Raw genomic sequence first — 20,990 nt, forward strand, 5'->3', positions numbered from 1 at the left:
CCAATGTCAAACGAGGACATTGTTACTTTTATAATCTTATAATTCAATATATATATATATCTATACATATATATATATATATATATATATATATATATATATATATTATATATATATATATATTATATATACATATATATATATATATATATATATATATATATATATATATATATATATATATATATATATATATTGTTATGATATGTAAAATCAAGAAAAATATTGGTTTGTTTAAAATATTTCAAAGTTCAAAAAACATTAAAATAATTCAGATAAGTAGGATAATATCCAACAAACATTTCGAAGAAGGAGAGTTATTAATTTCTTGAATTACCTGTACTAAACAAAATGTAAGCTTTGCATAAATTATTTCTTTGTTATACGTGAGTGACCCGCATAATTTTAAGTGAAATCCCAAAGACAATTGAAATACATTAATGCAGTGATTAAAGACAATAGAAGGGATTATAGAAAGAGGTTTTTGTTAGTTTGTAAGAATTATAGAAAATATTATTTGTAAATAAGTTTTAAGAAATTTTATAATTATAGGTAAAAATTTGTTTGTTATCGAAATGAAAAAATGGGGGAATTGTGACGAGTTTTGATTGGCGGAGATTGAAAAAGGTGGGATAAGTATGTAGGAAAAAGTTTAGAGAGATTGAAGGGGAGAAAGATATAAGCAGTTGGTTTCCAAGTCTGTAAGAGGAACATTGATTGTTCTCTGCCGGTTCCCGAAATGTAGCAAGCAGTAGTGTTGAATGTTAGTGAGTTTTGTGGAGTTAGTGTATCTGACAGAAGCTGAAGCAGCAAAATATTGTAAGTCATATTTCTCTACTTATATTCCAAGAGTCACTGTTCAGGCCAACGAGAGATTCAGTTTATCGTAAAGAGAAGATATTCCAAGAGTCAATTTTCACTCGGGCCAACGAGAGATTCAGTTTATCGAGAGGAGAAAGGCTATCAGAATTTGAATGATTTGTGCTTTTGAAGGAGATCATTAAGGACGATATACTTGCAACAATCTGTTGTAAGATTGCTGATTACATAGGGAGCGGTTGAGAGGAGATAATATAGTCTACAAGGAACAAGGATTTGGACCAATCATCATCAGAGATATTTTTGTTTTCTGCAGTTTTTTTTTTCTTTTATTGATAACACAATTTTACACGTAATTTAGAAAGGATATAAATATTTTGATTAGGAGAGTTAGAATAGTTTGGGATTTTGAGTTTTCAATTAATATTGTTTGTACCATTAATTTTGATTGTTCACGTACGGAGAACAAAATTGTGAGAATCCTTATATGAGATTTGTTTATTGAAAACTTTTGAGTGTGAATTATTTCATTATTTTTATTTCAATATATAGTGTTAGATCATATGTGTTTTTTATTATTCCGGTATTCTCTGGACCTTACCTTTCACATGTAATAGCATAGATATTGAAGCACGAATTTAACCCTGAGATAAAAGAATTAAAAATTGTGATAGAGTCATAATCATATCATTTAAATAATTTTAATTAATCAAAAAAATTAATTAGCTAATTATTGCTTGGCGCACCAAGACTTTAAATATCACAATAACTGGCTTCCAAAACGTGGGGCTTGAAAATATCGCAGCTTTACATTTAAAGGAAGGGAAAGAGATCTGGAATAAGTACAGGTGATCCAGAGATAAAAACATATAACATTGAGGGAATTTGAATTTGAAAGTATTTTGACAATTTTTCCAGGGAATATAAATTTGATTTATTGATTGATCGTAGTTAGTGGATATTTACTGCTATTGAATTATTTGATTTTATTTTCTTTACCAATCGTACATTTGATATTTATTTTGAATTATTTGAATTTTACTGATTGCATATTTGATATTTGTCGTGAAAATTTAATACATTTGGGGAGAAATATTGTCGTGTTCTGAAACATATAGAGTGTTGTAAAATTTCACATTTGGCGGGGACAAAAACAGTAACGAAAAGAAACAACATGTCGACCACAAGGAGTCAAAGCAAAATGCAAGAAAGGAAGGAGGATAACAGAGAAGAGGAAACAATTATTGATGAAGGATCGGATAATGAAGGAAATGCCACAATAATGGAGGAAAGAAAAGAAACAGGAATGCTGGAAAAATTATTAGCAATGATGCAAATACAGACACAAACAATAGAGAGAAACCAACAAGAAACATCACAAAAAATGGATGAAACAAAACAAACAATGGCAGAAACGAAACAAACAATGGAAGAAAACCAACGGGAAACAAGGCAAGCAATAGAACTAAATAACAGGAATATAGAGAAGCGTTTGGAAAACTATGAACAAGAAATTAAAGGATGTGTTGAGGGGATAAAGAAAGAACTGATACAACAGATAGAAGAAATAACCATCAAGAATGCAAAACAAGAGACAGAGATTAAAGATATCCAAAATACAATGAAGGAGATACAAAATTGCCAGAGAAAGGAACTAGAGATGCAGAGAGAAAAAATAGAAACTAAAATGAAAGATAGTAAGACTGTCCAGAAAAAGGAATTAGAACAGTTAGAAGAAAAATTTGAAATGGCGCTACAAGAAGACAGGAAGGAAATAGAAAGAAGATTAAAGCAAAATGAAAAACAAATGGCAGAAATTGAACTAAGAGGGGTAGAGAGAAAAGAAGTTATCATCCATGGAACAAGCGAGTCGAAAATACAATTTGGCGCGGATATTCGGAAAACACACCCAGTACCGTTTGTTAAAAATTTGAAAACCAAATTACAACATATTAGATATTTTGACGAGTGCAAAGAAACAATTAGAAACCATTTGAAAGAAGAAGCAGCGTTATGGTATGAAAGCAAGGAAGATGAGTTTGAAAATTGGACAGATTTTGAAAATAAATTTCTCAACTATTTCTGGGGGAAAAATAAACAGAGAGAAATCAACCAAGAGCTACAGAATGGAAAATATCACGAAAAAATGGGAATATCTGAAGAAAGATATGCTTTGCAGATATATAACAATTCAAAATATCTAGAATACAAATATTCTACCGAACAGCTGGTAGAAATGATCAGCAGACATTTTGAGGAAACGTTGGAAGATCACGTGATTTTGAGAAACTATCAAGATATTGATAGTTTGTGCCAATTCCTTCAATTAAAAGAAGCGAAAAGAAAAGAAATGAGAAATAGAAGACAACATGACCAATATAATGGACCGGAAAGAAGGTATTCATCAAATTATGACCAGAGAAACCGACATCCCAGATCAACAAACGAATATAGGCCGAGAAATTACAATAATTACAATAGACAACAAAATTACGATAACAGGAATGACACACAACATAGAACATATGAAAATCACAACAGGAATAGAGATGCACAAAATCCTCCGAATAGGAATATTAACGAACAAAGGGACGATAGAAATAACCAGAGCTTCCAACAACAAAATAGAAGGGAGATGAATCATGTAGCAATAGGAAACGACAGACAAATTTCTAATTCTAATCTAATATTTTTAGATGCATTTATAAAACATAAAGCGATTAAAATTGTGATTGATTCTGGATCGGAGATATCGCTAATCAATAAAAAACTAGTAAAAGAATTAAATTTGGACAGATTTGTGTATAAGATTCCTAGGGTTGATTTAGTGGGTGCAAACAATAAAAATTTGACGACAGTAAACGAAGGCTTGGGAGTACAGATAAGAGTGGGAAACAAATTCCATATTATGAAATGTGTGGTGATTGAAGATTTAAATCATGATATGATAGCGGGAATTGATGAATTGAGGAAAAAAGATATCACCATAAATTTTTCGGAAAATAAACTGGAAATCAGAGCAGAACCAGACAACACAGGAGAAGAAAAGCAAACAGATAGGAAAACAAATTCTGGAAGGATCAATGCACAGGAAAAACGCAAAGAAATCGATATGACTGTAGAGGATAAACCGGAAGTACAAGAACAAGATCTAACAGAAAAGAAAAAGAGAAGGAAGAAAAAGAAGAAGAGTTCGAAAAGAAAGCAGGAAAATAAGATGGAGACCAGAGAAAAACAGGAAATAGAAGGTACAGAAGAATTGTTGGCAACCGACGATAAAACAGAATGGAAGCAGGAAGAAAAAGAAGGTATCATCAGAGAAATGAAAGGAATAGAAACATGGTGCTCGGAATACCAAAGGGAATTAGAGGATAAAAAGAAAACAGAAGAAAAAATGGCATTGATGGACGAGAATCCAGAATTTTGTGAAGAAGTATTATGGACAGTGAACACATGTGAACAAAAGGTGGATGCAAGAAAAATAAATTGTGGAAAAAACATGGAGAAGGAAATAGAGAAGATTTTAGGAAACCATGGAGATTTTGTTAATAAAGTAAATCAAGTGGTTAAAAATTATGAACTTTCTTTTAAGGGAAAATACTTGGAAAAATTTAAAACGAAAATATATCCAATCCCGTATAAAGACAGGCAATATACGGGGTATTTTAACATTCACGACATTTGTCAGTATCATAAGTAGATTTTAATAACATAGTGAAATAATTTGATCCTAGAAAACTTTTGTCATTTTTAAAATTTTAACAAAGAGTTTTCGGCAGATCAAATGGCGGGGATTTGTTATGATATGTAAAATCGAGAAAAATATTGGTTTGTTTAAAATATTTCAAAGTTCAAAAAACATTAAAATAATTCAGATAAGTAGGATAATATCCAACAAACATTTCGAAGAAGGAGAGTTATTAATTTCTTGAATTACCTGTACTAAACAAAATGTAAGCTTTGCATAAATTATTTCTTTGTTATACGTGAGTGACCCGCATAATTTTAAGTGAAATCCCAAAGACAATTGAAATACATTAATGCAGTGATTAAAGACAATAGAAGGGATTATAGAAAGAGGTTTTTGTTAGTTTGTAAAAATTATAGAAAATATTATTTGTAAATAAGTTTTAAGAAATTTTATAATTATAGGTAAAAATTTGTTTGTTATCGAAATGAAAAAATGGGGGAATTGTGACGAGTTTTGATTGGCGGAGATTGAAAAAGGTGGGATAAGTATGTAGGAAAAAGTTTAGAGAGATTGAAGGGGAGAAAGATATAAGCAGTTGGTTTCCAAGTCTGTAAGAGGAACATTGATTGTTCTCTGCCGGTTCCCGAAATGTAGCAAGCAGTAGTGTTGAATGTTAGTGAGTTTTGTGGAGTTAGTGTATCTGACAGAAGCTGAAGCAGCAAAATATTGTAAGTCATATTTCTCTACTTATATTCCAAGAGTCACTGTTCAGGCCAACGAGAGATTCAGTTTATCGTAAAGAGAAGATATTCCAAGAGTCAATTTTCACTCGGGCCAACGAGAGATTCAGTTTATCGAGAGGAGAAAGGCTATCAGAATTTGAATGATTTGTGCTTTTGAAGGAGATCATTAAGGACGATATACTTGCAACAATCTGTTGTAAGATTGCTGATTACATAGGGAGCGGTTGAGAGGAGATAATATAGTCTACAAGGAACAAGGATTTGGACCAATCATCATCAGAGATATTTTTGTTTTCTGCAGTTTTTTTTTTCTTTTATTGATAACACAATTTTACACGTAATTTAGAAAGGATATAAATATTTTGATTAGGAGAGTTAGAATAGTTTGGGATTTTGAGTTTTCAATTAATATTGTTTGTACCATTAATTTTGATTGTTCACGTACGGAGAACAAAATTGTGAGAATCCTTATATGAGATTTGTTTATTGAAAACTTTTGAGTGTGAATTATTTCATTATTTTTATTTCAATATATAGTGTTAGATCATATGTGTTTTTTATTATTCCGGTATTCTCTGGACCTTACCTTTCACATGTAATAGCATAGATATTGAAGCACGAATTTAACCCTGAGATAAAAGAATTAAAAATTGTGATAGAGTCATAATCATATCATTTAAATAATTTTAATTAATCAAAAAAATTAATTAGCTAATTATTGCTTGGCGCACCAAGACTTTAAATATCACAATAATATATATAAAATCATCATTCTCAGCATATGCAGCTTTCCTTACATATGCATTCGTCATTTCTGCCCACGATTGTCTAAAATTCGCTTTTCTGTGCTATGTTGTACCGGTTTGTTTCATTATGTCATAGTCCCATCTTAAATTTGGACATCTTCTTTGTCTCTTGACGCCTCTTGGGTACCACAGCATAATTCTAGTGGACCACCTATTGTCAGTTTTTCTCGCTAAATGTCCCGCCCTCTGCCATTTTAAACATTTAGTTTTATGGCTGAGGTATTCTCCATCCATGGATATTCCTTTGTTCTCTCAGTTCATTTTGCTGAATATATTTTCTAGAGTTACAGTGAAGAGCTTTGGTGATAATGCGTCTCCTTGTCGGACGCCTATGCTAGTAGAAAATCATAGAGTGTTTTCATAAATTTTTACCTAATCTTTTGTTATAGCAGAATAAACTATGGAATTATAAACAGAAATCTGAACCTGCGCATAAGACCAGACCAAAACTACCCAACAGTGTCTTGAAAATTATATACACGAATTTAGTAGTAGTGACCATAGGCTACCAACTAGCCCAGACTTTAATCCACTTTTACAGTTTTAGAGGTCTGTACAAGACGTCACCATAATATGAAGCCATTAAAGTAGGCACTGGTAGAAGCTGTGGACAATTTTTGTAAGGATGTCATGCATGCAGTGATCGATAAATGGCCTAACAGACTTTGGTGCTGTAGTCAGGTAAATGATGGCCGTTTAAAATAAAGTGTATAAAACTTTTTTAAATTAAACTGATAGTTTAAATTTTTTATCAATATTTATGACAGACTTATATATAAACATGTATAAAATAACTCTAATATAATTAATAGTTAAGAGGTAAATGGGAGTTATTACATATAAAAGGAAATTCCAATCAATCAAATTCTGGTAATAGACGTTAAAATTCTAACCGCCCCATAGAAATATGTTATTGCGTGTAAGGTAAATAATATCGATAAAATGAGGGTATTAATAACCCAGTTATTTAGGTGCTATCGTAATTTAGAAATGTGTGGTATTATTATGCTGTAAGCTTTTAATACAATCATGCAAACGGTACCAGTATTTTTTTTAACAAATTATTGTTAGATGAGTAGTAGATTACACTTTTTTATAGTATGAATAGGTCTTGTAGTATCCTATTTTTTAATTATTTAATTTTTTTAGAACTAGTTTTATATATATTCTTCTTCTTTCTTATTATATCTAGGCTTTAAAACATGTTTCTTCTTTAATATTAGCCTCCTAAATTGTTTAAATTATCGCACCATCTTTTTCTTGGTCTGCCAATACTTCTTCTTCCATTTTGTGACTTATCTCGTGCTATTCGTACTATGCTATCCTCTGCCATTCTACTTATATGTTCGTTCCACTTCTATTTCCGTTTTGTCACCCATCCATTTGTGTCTTCTATATTGCATGCCCTTCTTATGTTTTCGCTTCTCTCCCCATCCAACAGACTTCTCCCTGATATTCGTCAAAGTATTTTCATCTCTGTTGTTTCTAGTAGTCGTCTCGTTTTAGATGTATCAGGTCTTGTCTCCGCCGTGTATGTTATTATAGGTCTAATTTCTGCTTTATAGATTCTTTCTTATATAGATATATATATTATATATATTTACAAAAAACCAAGAATATAGATTCTTGGTTTTTTGTAAATACTTGCTTTTAAGCTTTGTTGTCGTATTTCTTCTTCAACATCTCCGTAACTAGTTATATCTACTCCCAGACATCTAAACCTTATATATATATATATTATATATATATATATATATATATATATATATATATATATATATATATATATACAATAGCACTAAAGGCCTTAGAGGCCCATGGCTTAAAAAGTTTGTTCTTTCTTCATTTTCGCTTTCCTTTGTGTACTGAGATTTTCTCTGGCTCGATATGTGATTTTTCTCCATTCCTTCTTGTTATTCATTTTTCTTTTCTGGCCTTCTAGTCCAATTTCTTCCATATCTTTTTCTACCTCCTGACTCCATCTATTTTTTGGCCTTCTTTTTCTCTTTTTTAAAGTTATAGTGTAGTTTAGTACCCTTTTTGGAGTCCTCGTGTTCGGCATCCTTTCTAGGTGACCTCGCCATCTTAGTCATTGTGCCTTTATGACTCCTATTACGTTAGGTTGATTATATAATTTCTTTAACTCATCATTTGATCTTCTTATCCATAAACCGTCCCGTATTATTTCTCCATATATCTTCCTCAAGATTTTCCTTTCCCATATCTCCAGTAAATTTTGTTTATTTTTTGTCATTGTCCATGTCTCACTGCAGTACGTTACTATTGGTTGTATACTTGTTTTGTATAACTGTATTTTTGCCTTTCTTGATAAAAACTTGCTTTTCAACATTCCACTAAAAGCATGTACACTTCTATTGCCTGCCATTATTCTAGCTTGTATTTCTTCTTTAATGTTAAGTTTACGTGATATTATTGTACGTAGGTATGTAAATCTTTCTACCATTTCGAATTCGTATGATGATCTTTCTTCTACTTCTACTTTAAACTTTTGTCCATCCCTGAACTGATCATCTGTCCACTGCATACATTTTGTTTTAGTTTCATTTATGTACAGTCCCATTTTCTTTGCTGCTTTTACTATTCTCTGTACTATCTCCTGTAGCTCTTTTTTTCCTCTTGCCAGCAACACTATATCATCCGCAAATGCCAAAACTTGGTGTCTTTTATGATATAGAAGTCCTTCTCTATTGATTTTCGCTTCTCGCATTATTTTTTCTAGGCATAAATTAAAGAGTAATAATGACAAAGGATCGCCCTGCCTTAATCCTTCGTTTACTATTTTGTTCGATACATGATTGTTTACTTTGACTCTGTTTTCTGTATTCTCTAAAGTAAGATGTATCATGTTATGCAACTTTCTGCTAACTCCCAGTTCCTCAAGGGTCTTTTAATTCCTTCCTTTTTATTCTATCGTATGATTGCTGGAAGTCGATGAATAGCGCTATCGTTGGTAAGTTGTGTTCATAGCTTTCTGCTTGTAATTCTCTGATTATGAATACTTGGTCCGTTGTGCTTCTCCCTCGTCTAAATCCGCACTGATATTCGCCTATTATATTTTCAACTTCTTTTTCTAGCTTATCTTTTATGGATTTTGATAGGATTTTATATACGGGATTAAGTAACGCTACTCCTCTGTAATTACTGCATTCTGTTTTGTCTCCTTTTTTGTGTAATGGACAAATAATGGCTTTCTTCCAATCTTCTGGTATTCGTTCTTTTATCCATATCTCCTTTATGATCTTGTATATCCAATTATTTAGTAGTTTTCCACCATTATTTATCATCTCTGCTGTTATGTTATCGCTTTCAGGGGATTTGTTGTTTTTCAGATTTTTTATGATTTCCTCGATTTGTTCTTTGCTGGGTGAATTATCTTCTATGTCTTCTAAGTGTTCGATTTTTGCTTCTGCTTCCATACATTCTCTTTGGTTTGACTTATTATTGACATTTAGTAATTCATCAAAATACTCTTTCCATCTTTCGGCTATTTCTGCTTCCCCGCTTATATTATTTCCTGCTTTGTTTTTAACGAATATGGGTTTTTGTTGGAAACCTTTTTTTTTTTCATTTCTAGCACCTTGATATAGGTTTTTTATTTTTTTATTTCTGTAATTTTTTTCTATTTCTTTTAGCTTATTTTCTATGTGTTTTCTCTTCTGTTCTCTCAGAACCCTCTTTACTTTTTGTCTTTGCTCCCTATATCTATTCTTTATCTCTGTTGTTTCTTTCGTGATCATTTCCATCCTTAATGATTTTCTTGGATCTATTTCTTTTTGGCACTCTATGTCGAACCAGTCTTTCCTCTTTTTATTCTCTTGTTTATTACATTCTTTTGCTGCTTTGTTCATTATTTGCTTTATGTTTTCCCAATTAGAAACATTGCTCAAGAAGAAAGAAATAAAGGAAATGAAGTCAAGTAAGTGAAGTCACATTGGAGTAAAAAAATATGGGCAAATAACAGCGAATGGAAGTGGAATGACAAAGAGGGCGCAATATGTAAAAAACATGAAAAAACTAGCAACTAAATGTACTACTGGAATAAAGTTGACGAAACAAGCACAGAACAAGGTTAGCGATAATATAAAAAACGGAAAAAAGAGGAAAAAAATCAAAACCGGACCAAAACACAAGAAAACATTACGAAAAGAACACTTACTTTTAGGAACATGGAATGTAAGAGGCACATATGGAGAAGGCAAACTTAAACATTTAGCGAGAGAAATCGAAAAGTTCCATTTTGACATAGTAGCTTTACAGGAGACGAAACAGCTGGAAATGATATATTAGAAATAGAAAATACTTTACAATGTTTTTTAACAGCGGCGGAAAGAATCGAACGTTAGGCACAGGTTTTATGATAAGAAAAGAGCTAAAAGAAGCAATAGTAGAGTTTAAACCAGTATCAGACCGCATGTGTAGTATCAGGTTTAAGGGAAAATACCAAAAAATCACCCTCATAAATATTCACGCGCCTTCAGAAGAAAAAGATAATGATGTCAAAGAATGTTTCTACAATGAATTAAACAGAACAATCGAAAATATACCCAGATATGATATGAAAATTATTCTAGGCGACGCAAATGCCAAAATAGGGAAGGAAGAAGTATTTAAACCGACAATAGGAAAATATAGTAAACACAATGAAACTAATGAGAACGGACAATTCCTGATAGATTTCGCAAGAGAAAAAAATATGATCATAATGAGCACATATTTCGAAAGAAAAGAAATACACAAAGAAACATGGATATCGCCAGATAGAAAGACTAAAAACCAAATAGACCACGTGCTCATCGAAAAAGAAGAACAGCAATGTATAAAGAAGATAAGAACATACAGAGGACCAGACGCCGACTCATATCATTACATGGTGGGCATCACAATTAAGCAACTGATACCAGAAAACAAAAACAAAATAAAAAAAAAGAAATGTATACATAACCCAATCCGATTAGCAACAAAAAAAGAGCAAGAAATATACGAGGAAACAATGGAAAGAGAACTAAAAAAGATACAAATAGAAGAGCAAACTGAGAACAAATGGGAAAACATCTAAACCTTGCTGCCTGCTTTATTATTTTCCCATCAGTTTTGATTTTACATCGTAGTGGGTATTTAGATGTTGTTATACATTTGGTTTTTTTTTGCTGATATTATCATATTGTATTTCTTGGCTATTGTATTGAAGATGTGTGTTAATCTTTGGAGCTCGTATTCTGTCTCGGCGATTAATGCGGCTTCGTCTGCATAACATAATATTTGGATTTTATTGTTCCCCATTCTGTAACCATGACCTTTATATAGTGCTTGTATTATTTCGTCAATTATTATTTTAAATAGAAGTGGGCTTAACGAGTCACCCTATCTGACTCCGCTTTGTACTGGTATACACTGTGTTAGTTTTCCATTGATCTTTGTCAGGTTTATAAAACAAAATTCATGGCTATCGCTATTTCCTGAAAAGTAATTTATATTTCGTGCCTTAATTCAGACACTTTATTGTGTTGACTATTATTTTCCTTTCCTTTAAACAGTTCCGTTAGATACCTTTCCCATTCGTTTGCTGATATGTTATTGCATTTCTTTAATTCTGCCATTTATTTCCGTTGGTTTCTTATGAATCTCCATATTTGTTTTTGTGTACCGTAGAAGTCGCTTTCCATCCTTTTTGTAAACTGTTCCCAGTGTTAATTTTTTGTTCTTCTTACCAACTGCTTTGTTTTATTTCGTATTCTTCTATAGGTGTCTCGGGATTCTGTAGTATTTGATGTTTTGTACTTCGTGTAGGCCTCTTGTTTTTCTTTAATTTCTCTTTTATATCTTTTCTGAACCATGGTGTATTGTTGTTGTTTCTTTTGTTCAGTATGACTTTGCGTTTTCCTAGAGCTTCTGTTGCTGCTTCTTCAATGTTGTTTTTAATTTTCTCGCAGCTCTCGTTTATATCTTCGATGTCGTCTATTTGTTTCAGCTGTATTTTCTGTGCTAGCCTCATTTCGTACATTTCTCTTGTAGAGTCGTTCCACAGTGATTTTACATTGAATTTTTCCTCGATGATTTCCTGGTAAAAAATTTTGGTGTTATTTTCATTCCTATTTTTGCTAAAACAAGTTAGTGTTCACTCCCTGCGTCTGCTGAGTTTAAAGTTCGGATATCTAGAATCTACTTTGGCTGGATTTTTCTATTAGTGACTATAAAATCCTGAAACTATTTCATTTTCGATTCGTGCATTAAAGTCACCCATAACAATTAAGGGTTCTGCATGAGGTATTTCATACAGGATGATTTGCAATTGTTCGTAGAATGCCTCTCGTTCCTCCTTAGGTTTGCAGTCCTCGGGGCTATAGATAGATATGACATTTAATTTGTCTTTAAATTTTTTATGGACAAGTATAGCTACGACTGCTCGTGCTCGTTCTTCTTTCTTCACTCCACTGTATGCTAGAAAATATTGGTTATAGTCTCTTTGGTCTTTACCTTTCTTCTTGGTTTCTTGGATTGCACAAATGTCTAGGTTTTTACTAATCTGTTCTTCTATTATCTCTTGGTCTTTGTTGTTGAAAAAAGTAATGTTCCATGTTGCTAATCTGATTGTGAGCTTATTTTTTTTCTCGTTTTCCTTTTCTTTGCGTGGTTTGTTATCTTAGGTTCCGTCTAGTTCCGAGGCTTTATAACGGTACTTTGAGCCTGGTTTTCTTTTACAATGGGTAGGATGCTAACCTGGTCCATTAACCCTCCTCTTTTATCCGGGCTTGGAACCGGCTGTGGGCATGAACGCAACTTCTGAACTACTCAATTCACCCAGTCCTCGTGCTCATAACCCCCGGGCAGTCACATATATGTAAATATAATTAATTAGTTGGACGCTTCGAATTAAAGCTCCGTATCGTATTTGTAAGTACATTTTCGTGCTGAATGTCGAAACAAATAAAATATTTAGAAAAATTGGATTTGTGATTATTACGTAAAATAATTATAACCTAATACTTTTTTGTTATCTTTTTTCTTTACCAAGTACCTTAGAATTTCCCAACATGCATGTTGATGTAATAGTTTCTATAATTTCGAGCTAGGGGTTTTCCTTCAATATTTTCTCCAAATAGGTTCATTCGGCTTTTAAAAGTTAAAAGTTTATTTATTAATAAGACATATCAATCTTTGATCCTTATTTTTTTGGCCTTAGTGAAAAATGAGAACAATATCAGGAGAAACTTCCCGATATCTATGTTTCGTGGACCTTAAGAATGCATTTGACTGGGTTAAATTAAAAGACGTTATCTACTTATTGTACTCAAGAGAGATACCTCTAGGTTTAACCAAAACAACAAAATAAAAGTAAAAGTAGAAAAATAACTAACCGACCCTATTGAAGCTGGCAATGGGATAAGACAGGGAGATTCCTTGAGTCCTCTATTGTTTAACCTGAATATGGATGAAATAATAAAAAAAGTAAGAACGAAAAAAGGATACCAAATGGGAGAAAAGCAACTTAAAATAATCTGCTATGCAGACGACTCTCAATACTACTCTCTCAAAGTGAAGATGATTTACAACATGCTTCACCAATTTAATTTAACTGCCAGAAAATTTAACACATTAATTTCCCCAAAAAAGACAAAGTGCCTGGTTACAACAGCAAATTTACTAAGATGTAAATTGGAACTGGTATTTAAATATATAGGCATCACATTATCTAGCTACGGAAAGCTTGAAACTGAAGTGGAAGATCAAGTTAATAGAGAAAACAGAGCCGAGTGAAACAATATGGAGACATAAAAATATCGAGAAAGAAACCAAAGGCAGAAACAAAACCTGACATAGAGAGGACCAAAAGGATGTTAGAAACAGCAGAAATGAAAACGCAAAAATTGATGATAAGACACTATGGAACAGATCTAGAAGTACAGATATACGACGTAGATGCAAGGTGTAGAACATCAAGAAATGGGTAAGAAATAGAAGAGTAGAATGGAACGATTATATAAGCCGAATGACAACAAATAGAGTAGTAAAGACGGCAAGAGACGGTTCCCCAATAGGAAGACGATCAGTAAGAAGACCACGAAAACGATGGAATGACAACTTACTGAAGCACATTGAAAAACAGACAGAGTCATGTCTATATAAAAGAAGAAGAAAAAGAAGAAGAAGAAGAAGTAGATGAATAAGAAGAACAAGTAGAAGAAGAAGCAGAAGAAGAAGAACTTCCCGATAAACTAAGTACTCAGTCTAACATTTGGCTTGTCATCTGCCTACCATAATGTGATTATTATTCATATAGCCTAATCGAGTAAAATTATTGGAATGGTTATGGTTGGATATAAATAATCTCAAAACATGGTGTATTAGCTTATTACCTTTCGTCGTTGTCTTAATCTCCATGAAGGGTACTGGATATACAACTCAATAATATTAGTTTTATCGAATTATTGAACATAATCGCCTATTCCAAAAAGAAATATTTTTTAAAGAGAAAAGGCTGTTAACATTTTTTTTAGTTAGTAACTATTAACCTTTGTCATTTTTAAATATAGAGTTTTGCAGAATTGGGAAAATAAAACAACATAAATGGGATTAAGAAATGTATAAGGGACGATTCGAGGAATATAGCAATACCATTCGAAAAAGGCTTGTCAGAAAAACTTAAAAGAAAAGGCAATAAATACAATATTATATGAATATTTAAAGCAACGAATATAGAAGCATAAATATATAAAATAGCCAAACATAGAACAAAGAAAGGTGAATATTATCAGATTATATCTATTAGAAACAAAAATAATAAAATACTAGTTCACGAACTGGCTGTCAATAAGAGATGGGGAAAAAACTTTGACAGTTTATTAAATAAAGAATTGGACAAAAAACCAGGAAGAATAACAGTAATGGTCACGAAAATATCAAATGAAGAAGTTTCTCAAACACTTAAAAAACGATGAAGTAGTTAGACCATATGATATCCCTGGGGAAGTGCAGACAGATTTAGGAGAGAGAGGAACAACTTGACTCCCTCTCGAAACTGTTATTTACCTTGATGCTGGTGGAAGGTAACTGATCTTGGTATCTAATATTGTGAGGGGAGCACGACTAGTGAAACGATGAACAGTCCAAACAGCGTTGGGCGTCGTCGCACCGGGTGATCGCCAGACTTCCCCTTCGGACGCTAAAATGTGCCGCAATCACTCCCAATTGCGATGTCTTTCACCCTCTTTCGATTGTACCTATTCCTTTTTTCCTCACCGCAGACCCCCATTTTAGCAGGAGAAAACCTGGTCAAAAATTCGGCGAAGAAAACGGAACGGAATCTCTCAGGGTACCAGACGACACTCTGTTGTAAACTAGCCTATGCAGGGTAAGGGCGTATTGCCCTGCCGGACTGTTTTTCGGCCCTACTCGTAGAATCTAAATGAGGAAAAATAAAACTAAAACCGAAAAGTATAAAAAGTTTAGAGGAAAAGGAGTGAAAGGGGGAAATTCCATGTGTGAAGTAAGGAAGCGCTCTGAGAGGATCACTCACGTATGGATCTAGAAAAGGTGGACAGAAATATGTCCAAACTAAAGATGGTCCTATTTTACGTGTTGCACCTAACAAAAGTTCACGTAAATACTAAACTGGAGATAAAGTTCGGTGTCAGAGGGTTAACAAATCGAATGTACAGATTAGAAAAGGGCATATCCCAGTATAAAGCGGCATTGGTGAAAGATCCCCATAAGTCACAATGATCAGATCAGTGACGAAAAACAATTGTGTGCAGGTGTCCCTGTCAGAGGACTCAGGACAGTGGAAATTAAACGCCGCGTCCAGAACATTAGAACCCGAATGGCAGAAAGCAAAACCCCTGAGAAGATCACGGATCTCCTCAGCTAGGATTGGCCAAAGGCCTTGTTTATCAAGGTTTCTGTTATGGAAGGTAGCCCGCTTGACTCTAATAATGACGCGGTTGTGTATATTTCCGCCAAAAAATCTGATGAAAAGGTGCTGGGGCGCTGTAAAGAGAGGTATCTAGCCTTCCTGTTTACTCCAGTAGTTGACGATGAAGAGGGTGGAGTTGGCACAATGTTTAATTCAGTAAGCATTGTTGATAGTGATAGGCGAAGGGCTAGCACTGAACGGTGATCATACCTAACAACCCGAATGTACCTAAGAAAAAATGTACCTAAGTCATTCAGGTTCTTGGTGGCGAGCCGTAAACTTTTGCATAGGGTTGGAGAAGTTAGGAAATGAAGAGAATGGTCTGATGAAGGTAATAAAGTTAAGATCTCGGTATGTGGACTGAGGAAGAGGTGAATAGCCACATCTATACGGATGTGGCAAGCCGAATGGGAGGCGACTGTGGATATGGCACTGTGAACCAAGTCACTCGTACCGGACCTATGAGTATGGCTCGAATGTGGACACCGGCGTTTAGATTATTTTCTGTCGCAGGTTCTCACGGATTACGGGTGTTTCCGCTTATACCTCTTCATCGCGGCTAGAGATAACTACCCTTACTGAGGTTTCGTCGACACTGTGTCACATACAGTGTTGGAATGTTCAAGATTTAATGTGAATAGATTAGAATTGGAGAGCAGGGATGGTGTTCGTTTCGATTCTGTGACTGATATAATTGCGATGATGTGTGAGGATGAAGACACGTGGACAAGAATCCATGCGTTCGTTAGACAGATGCTTCAGTCCAAGGAGACCGAAAAAAGACTATTGTAGTCACAAAAAAGTTTGTGGCGTTTAAGTCCAGCCGTACAGCGATATTTAATAGCACGTGAGGCGGTCGTAGTACCGAAGATATGATATGCCGTCACCAGGGCGAATACCGGACTGCACTCACGGATCACAAGTGCGGTTAGGAGGATGAAGGATTTAAGGGGTAGGTTCTCGCCCCGGTGGAGATTGTAGTTGAGAATATCACGTGTGATAGGCTCAGCAGCCATCTCAGCGCTGTAGAGGAGGTGAACCCACATACCAGATAATATACCTGGAATCTTACGAAGATTTCCCACCCATCTCTGATAATAGTGAAAACAAAAATAAACAAGTTGGCAAAACAGTATGCTTTAATAGAATTATGGAATTGGAGCAGATGCCAGACAAATGTAAAAGCAGTATATTATTAACAATACACTGTTGAAATACATAATTTAGCCGTAATAAAAAAAGCGGTTTGTCGCACCCTGTATATATTTATTTAAGAAGGCTCCGGGAAATACAATGGTTTTTTATACATAATATTTCGTATTCACTTTGTCAGATTCCTGTAAATTTTAAATTATATTCTATATTTTTATTTTAACAGTTTTTTCGTACCTTTTGAATTTGGTTTCCTTTCATATTCAACTTGATCAGATGTAATCCATAGAAACTGTAACTTGGCAAATCTACAATAGCGTTAGCCTCTAGATCCAGAGCAATTAACTTATTCAATCCCTTAAATGCTTTTTGAGGTATTTCCTTAAGACGCCCTGAAACCAAACTGAACGACTCTAAATGGGGTTTAAGAGGTAGAAGGCAGTCGTCGTGTAGTTCTTGAATGTTGCTTTGAGAAATTTGGAGGTGTTTGATGATAGTTGAATCGGGAAAGAAGTGTTTCGGAAGTTTAACCTAAAACAAAAAAAAATTATAAAAAGAAAACATTCCGGTTTTACACCGTTGTTTTTATAAACAATACAATAATCCAGTTTTAATGAACGTTGAATATTATTATATGATATAAGTCCTTTAAACCAAATATTTACAATTAGAAAAGTACAAATAATATGTTTATAGGGGATTATGCCACAATTATTGATTGTAATAAAAATCACATTTTTAACTATCTAGTGTTTGACGTTTCGACTACCACATTGGAAATGATTCTCAAAAAAAATTTATTATAAAAAATTCTGTGAAAATTTATAACCAAAGTTATTTGTAATTTGATTATGTCACTTCAAAATTGAAAGGCTTGGACTCGTCTTTTAGGTAGAAAAAATCTTTTGTGTGTTTTTGTGTTATATGTTTATGTAAAGTCTATTTAAATGAGAATAAGCCACAATTAAAGATTAAAGTACGTTTATTGACGTTTCGATTTCGGAATTTCGAAAATCATTTGCGAAGTGGAAATTGAAATGTCAATAAACGTACTTTAACCTTTAGTTGTGGCTTATTAATAATAATAGTCTCCCGTTTTATACCGCTGTCGCGGCTTTGGGAGTATAGCAGGGTAGTCTGCTATATCTAGGGCCTACGGTATACAAGGAAGGTAACATGGCCAGTGCTACGCTTCAACCGTCTATTATTACCCCTGGTTTTACCCAAGGTACTCATTTTTATTCAGGCTGAGTCGACCTGGGGCCTATAGACATTTTTAAAATGTCTAGATGTTCTTGCCGGCGGTGGGATTCGAACCCCGGACCACCGGCTTGCGAGTCAAGCATCCTACCGCTTGCGCTACGCAGTGGCTTATTCCCATTTAAATAGTAATTACTGTAAAATGCTACAAGAAAATAGCTTCAGAACAATATGTGTAAACTCTATCGTAAAATTAGGATTTTGTATAAGATCATAGGTGATCTTTTCGACCTCCTGTTACCCCTCTATTGTGGGTCCCCTCTTGGACCAGAGAAATAACATATTTTTCATGACACTGACCCAGCTAGGCAAACTACAGTTGTTTTAAGTACTACGGATTTTTATCACAAGAACCTAGATGTTTCCGGCAGTCGACTTTTTGGACTTTATTTTCGAGTTATTAACAAATTAAGGCCAAGAAACGGTAAATTTTCACTTTTTTTGTCTTTTTGTCTTTTATCAGCAAAAAGTGAGGCATTTCAATGAACTGTAAGAAGAGTGAACTTATAAGTGATATAATAACCTTTAAAATTGTGTTTTTTTTTTTAATTTTAGTCCTTATTTTGTTGCTTAGGAAGTTGCAAAATATGTCAGACATTTTGGTTTTTTATAAATGTTAATCCTTTTTTAAAAACGAACTGAGAACCTTCATATTACAATAAATGGTGGGCCTTACAGTGCTTAAAATGTGATAAGAATTTGAAAGCCATCGGTCAAATTGTTTGAAAGTTATGTTACTTATGTATCAATTTTTTGCAACAGTATAGATCAGAAAATGTTAAAGTTACAGTAATTCTAGGGATAGCTTATGAAATAAAAAGATCATTCTCTCAGCATGAAAAAAAAATGAGGACAATAATTTAAAATATTGCAAATTAATTTGGCAAATACACTACTCAACAATTGAAGTGGATAATTTTAAAATTCCTAAAATTAACATATAAAACTATTTTTAAAATAATTGCTTGTACTATATACCTCTATATGTTATCTTTATTGCCAATATTTTTTGCATGTGGTTTTTTCTCCCTATTCTTATCGACCCTTATCTCATACAAAGAGAGACATGTTGTTCCAAACATGAATATATCATTCGTATAAAAGTGCTTTTATTGGCGTTACCAGTTGTCAATTAGTCAAGAAATCTATTTATCACAAAAAAATTATGCCGCAAAAAAGTTGTGCAGCTCGAGCAATTAGTTCGTTGGATCCAACAAGGCATAACTCAACAAGAGGTTGCTATGAGGCTAAATGTGTCGCAAAGTGTGATAAGTCGTGCATGGAATCGGTATGTAGTAACTGGATCTGCAATATACAGGCATGGAGGAGGAAGAGAACGATCTACAACTCGTCGGCAAGACCGTTTTGTAGTTCTGACGGCAAGAAGAAACCCAACATTCACGGCTTCCATAATTAACAGTATCTTCAGGCAAGCTACTGGACGAGCGATTTCCAGTCAAACTGTCAGAAGACGGTTACATGCATCCAATTTAAGGTCTAGACGGCGCGCTACCCATCCACGACTAACTAGGGAGCAGCGTGCATGCAGATATCGCTGGGCGATGAAACACTATCAGTGTAATTTTGAAAATTGGAGGAATTGTCTCTTTACAGACGAGTCAGATTTCGTTTGTATACGAATGATGGCCTAATATTGGTGTGGAGGGAAAGAGGACATCGTTACAATGAAAATCTGAGAGTCCCAACCACTCTTTTTGGAGGTGGATCCGTTTGCTTGTGGATATATGACGGTCAGTATGACTGTGGAGGCATATAACGGTCGCACGGACTTAGTCGTCTTAATTAATGAGACAATGACTGCTACACGATATCGAGATAGAGACATAGTACCAATAGTTGTTCCATTTTTTGGTGCAATAGGCGAACAATTTGTTCTGATTGATGATAATGCTCGCCGTCACCGTGCGAGAGTTATCAACGAGTGTATAGAAGCTCATGGAATTACAAGAATGGAGTAGCCACCGTGTTCACCTAATACGAATTCCATTGTACATGTTTGGGCCGAAATGTCTAGGCAACAAAACAGGCTCCTTCAACCGCCCCAAACCATAGATCAGTTGGCCAATACATTACGCATAATATGGGAACATAACAGCAGTTCATCAATAATTTATTAAGAGGTCTTTCAAATAGAGTTAGAGCACTAAGGCGACACACAGAGGTCGGACCCACACACTATTAATTTTTCTTTTCGGGATAATAGAAATTAAGCAGGAATAGAAATTTTAGGTTGTTAATTTTACAATTTTTGTTTATTTTCTTTTTTTTTTTTCATAAAGAATTTCTTTCGGTTCATCTGTATGAAAATACGAAGTAAAAATAAATCTTTATTTATATCACTCTATTTTTCTATTTGACCTTATGAACAAAAAATAAAATACACATTTTCATAATATCCACTTCAATTGTTGAGAAGTGTACATTTCTATTTTCTGCTTATAAACAATTACAATAAATTTTAAACTATTGCCTGTAGGAAAATAATTTTAATACTTGAAAAGCTTGCATTTTTCTACAAGTTTAAAAAAACAAAAAGTTGTCTTAGGATAATTTGGAACAAAGTTAAT

The 20,990-nt window shown here is 33.7% G+C and overlaps 1 protein-coding gene across 1 annotated transcript in view; it reads right to left on the reverse strand.

The window, feature by feature from the left end:
* Positions 1 to 20,990, reverse strand: part of LOC140441261 (uncharacterized) — a 540,998-nt gene that overhangs the window by 248,582 nt on the left and 271,426 nt on the right. Inside the window, exon 4 of the mRNA XM_072531871.1 lies at positions 17,380 to 17,673. Coding sequence (XP_072387972.1) covers positions 17,380 to 17,673 — 294 coding nt within the window. The remainder of the gene's footprint in view (positions 1 to 17,379; positions 17,674 to 20,990) is intronic.

This window comes from Diabrotica undecimpunctata, chromosome 5 (genome assembly GCF_040954645.1).
Source record: "Diabrotica undecimpunctata isolate CICGRU chromosome 5, icDiaUnde3, whole genome shotgun sequence".
Lineage (NCBI taxonomy): Eukaryota > Metazoa > Arthropoda > Insecta > Coleoptera > Chrysomelidae > Diabrotica > Diabrotica undecimpunctata.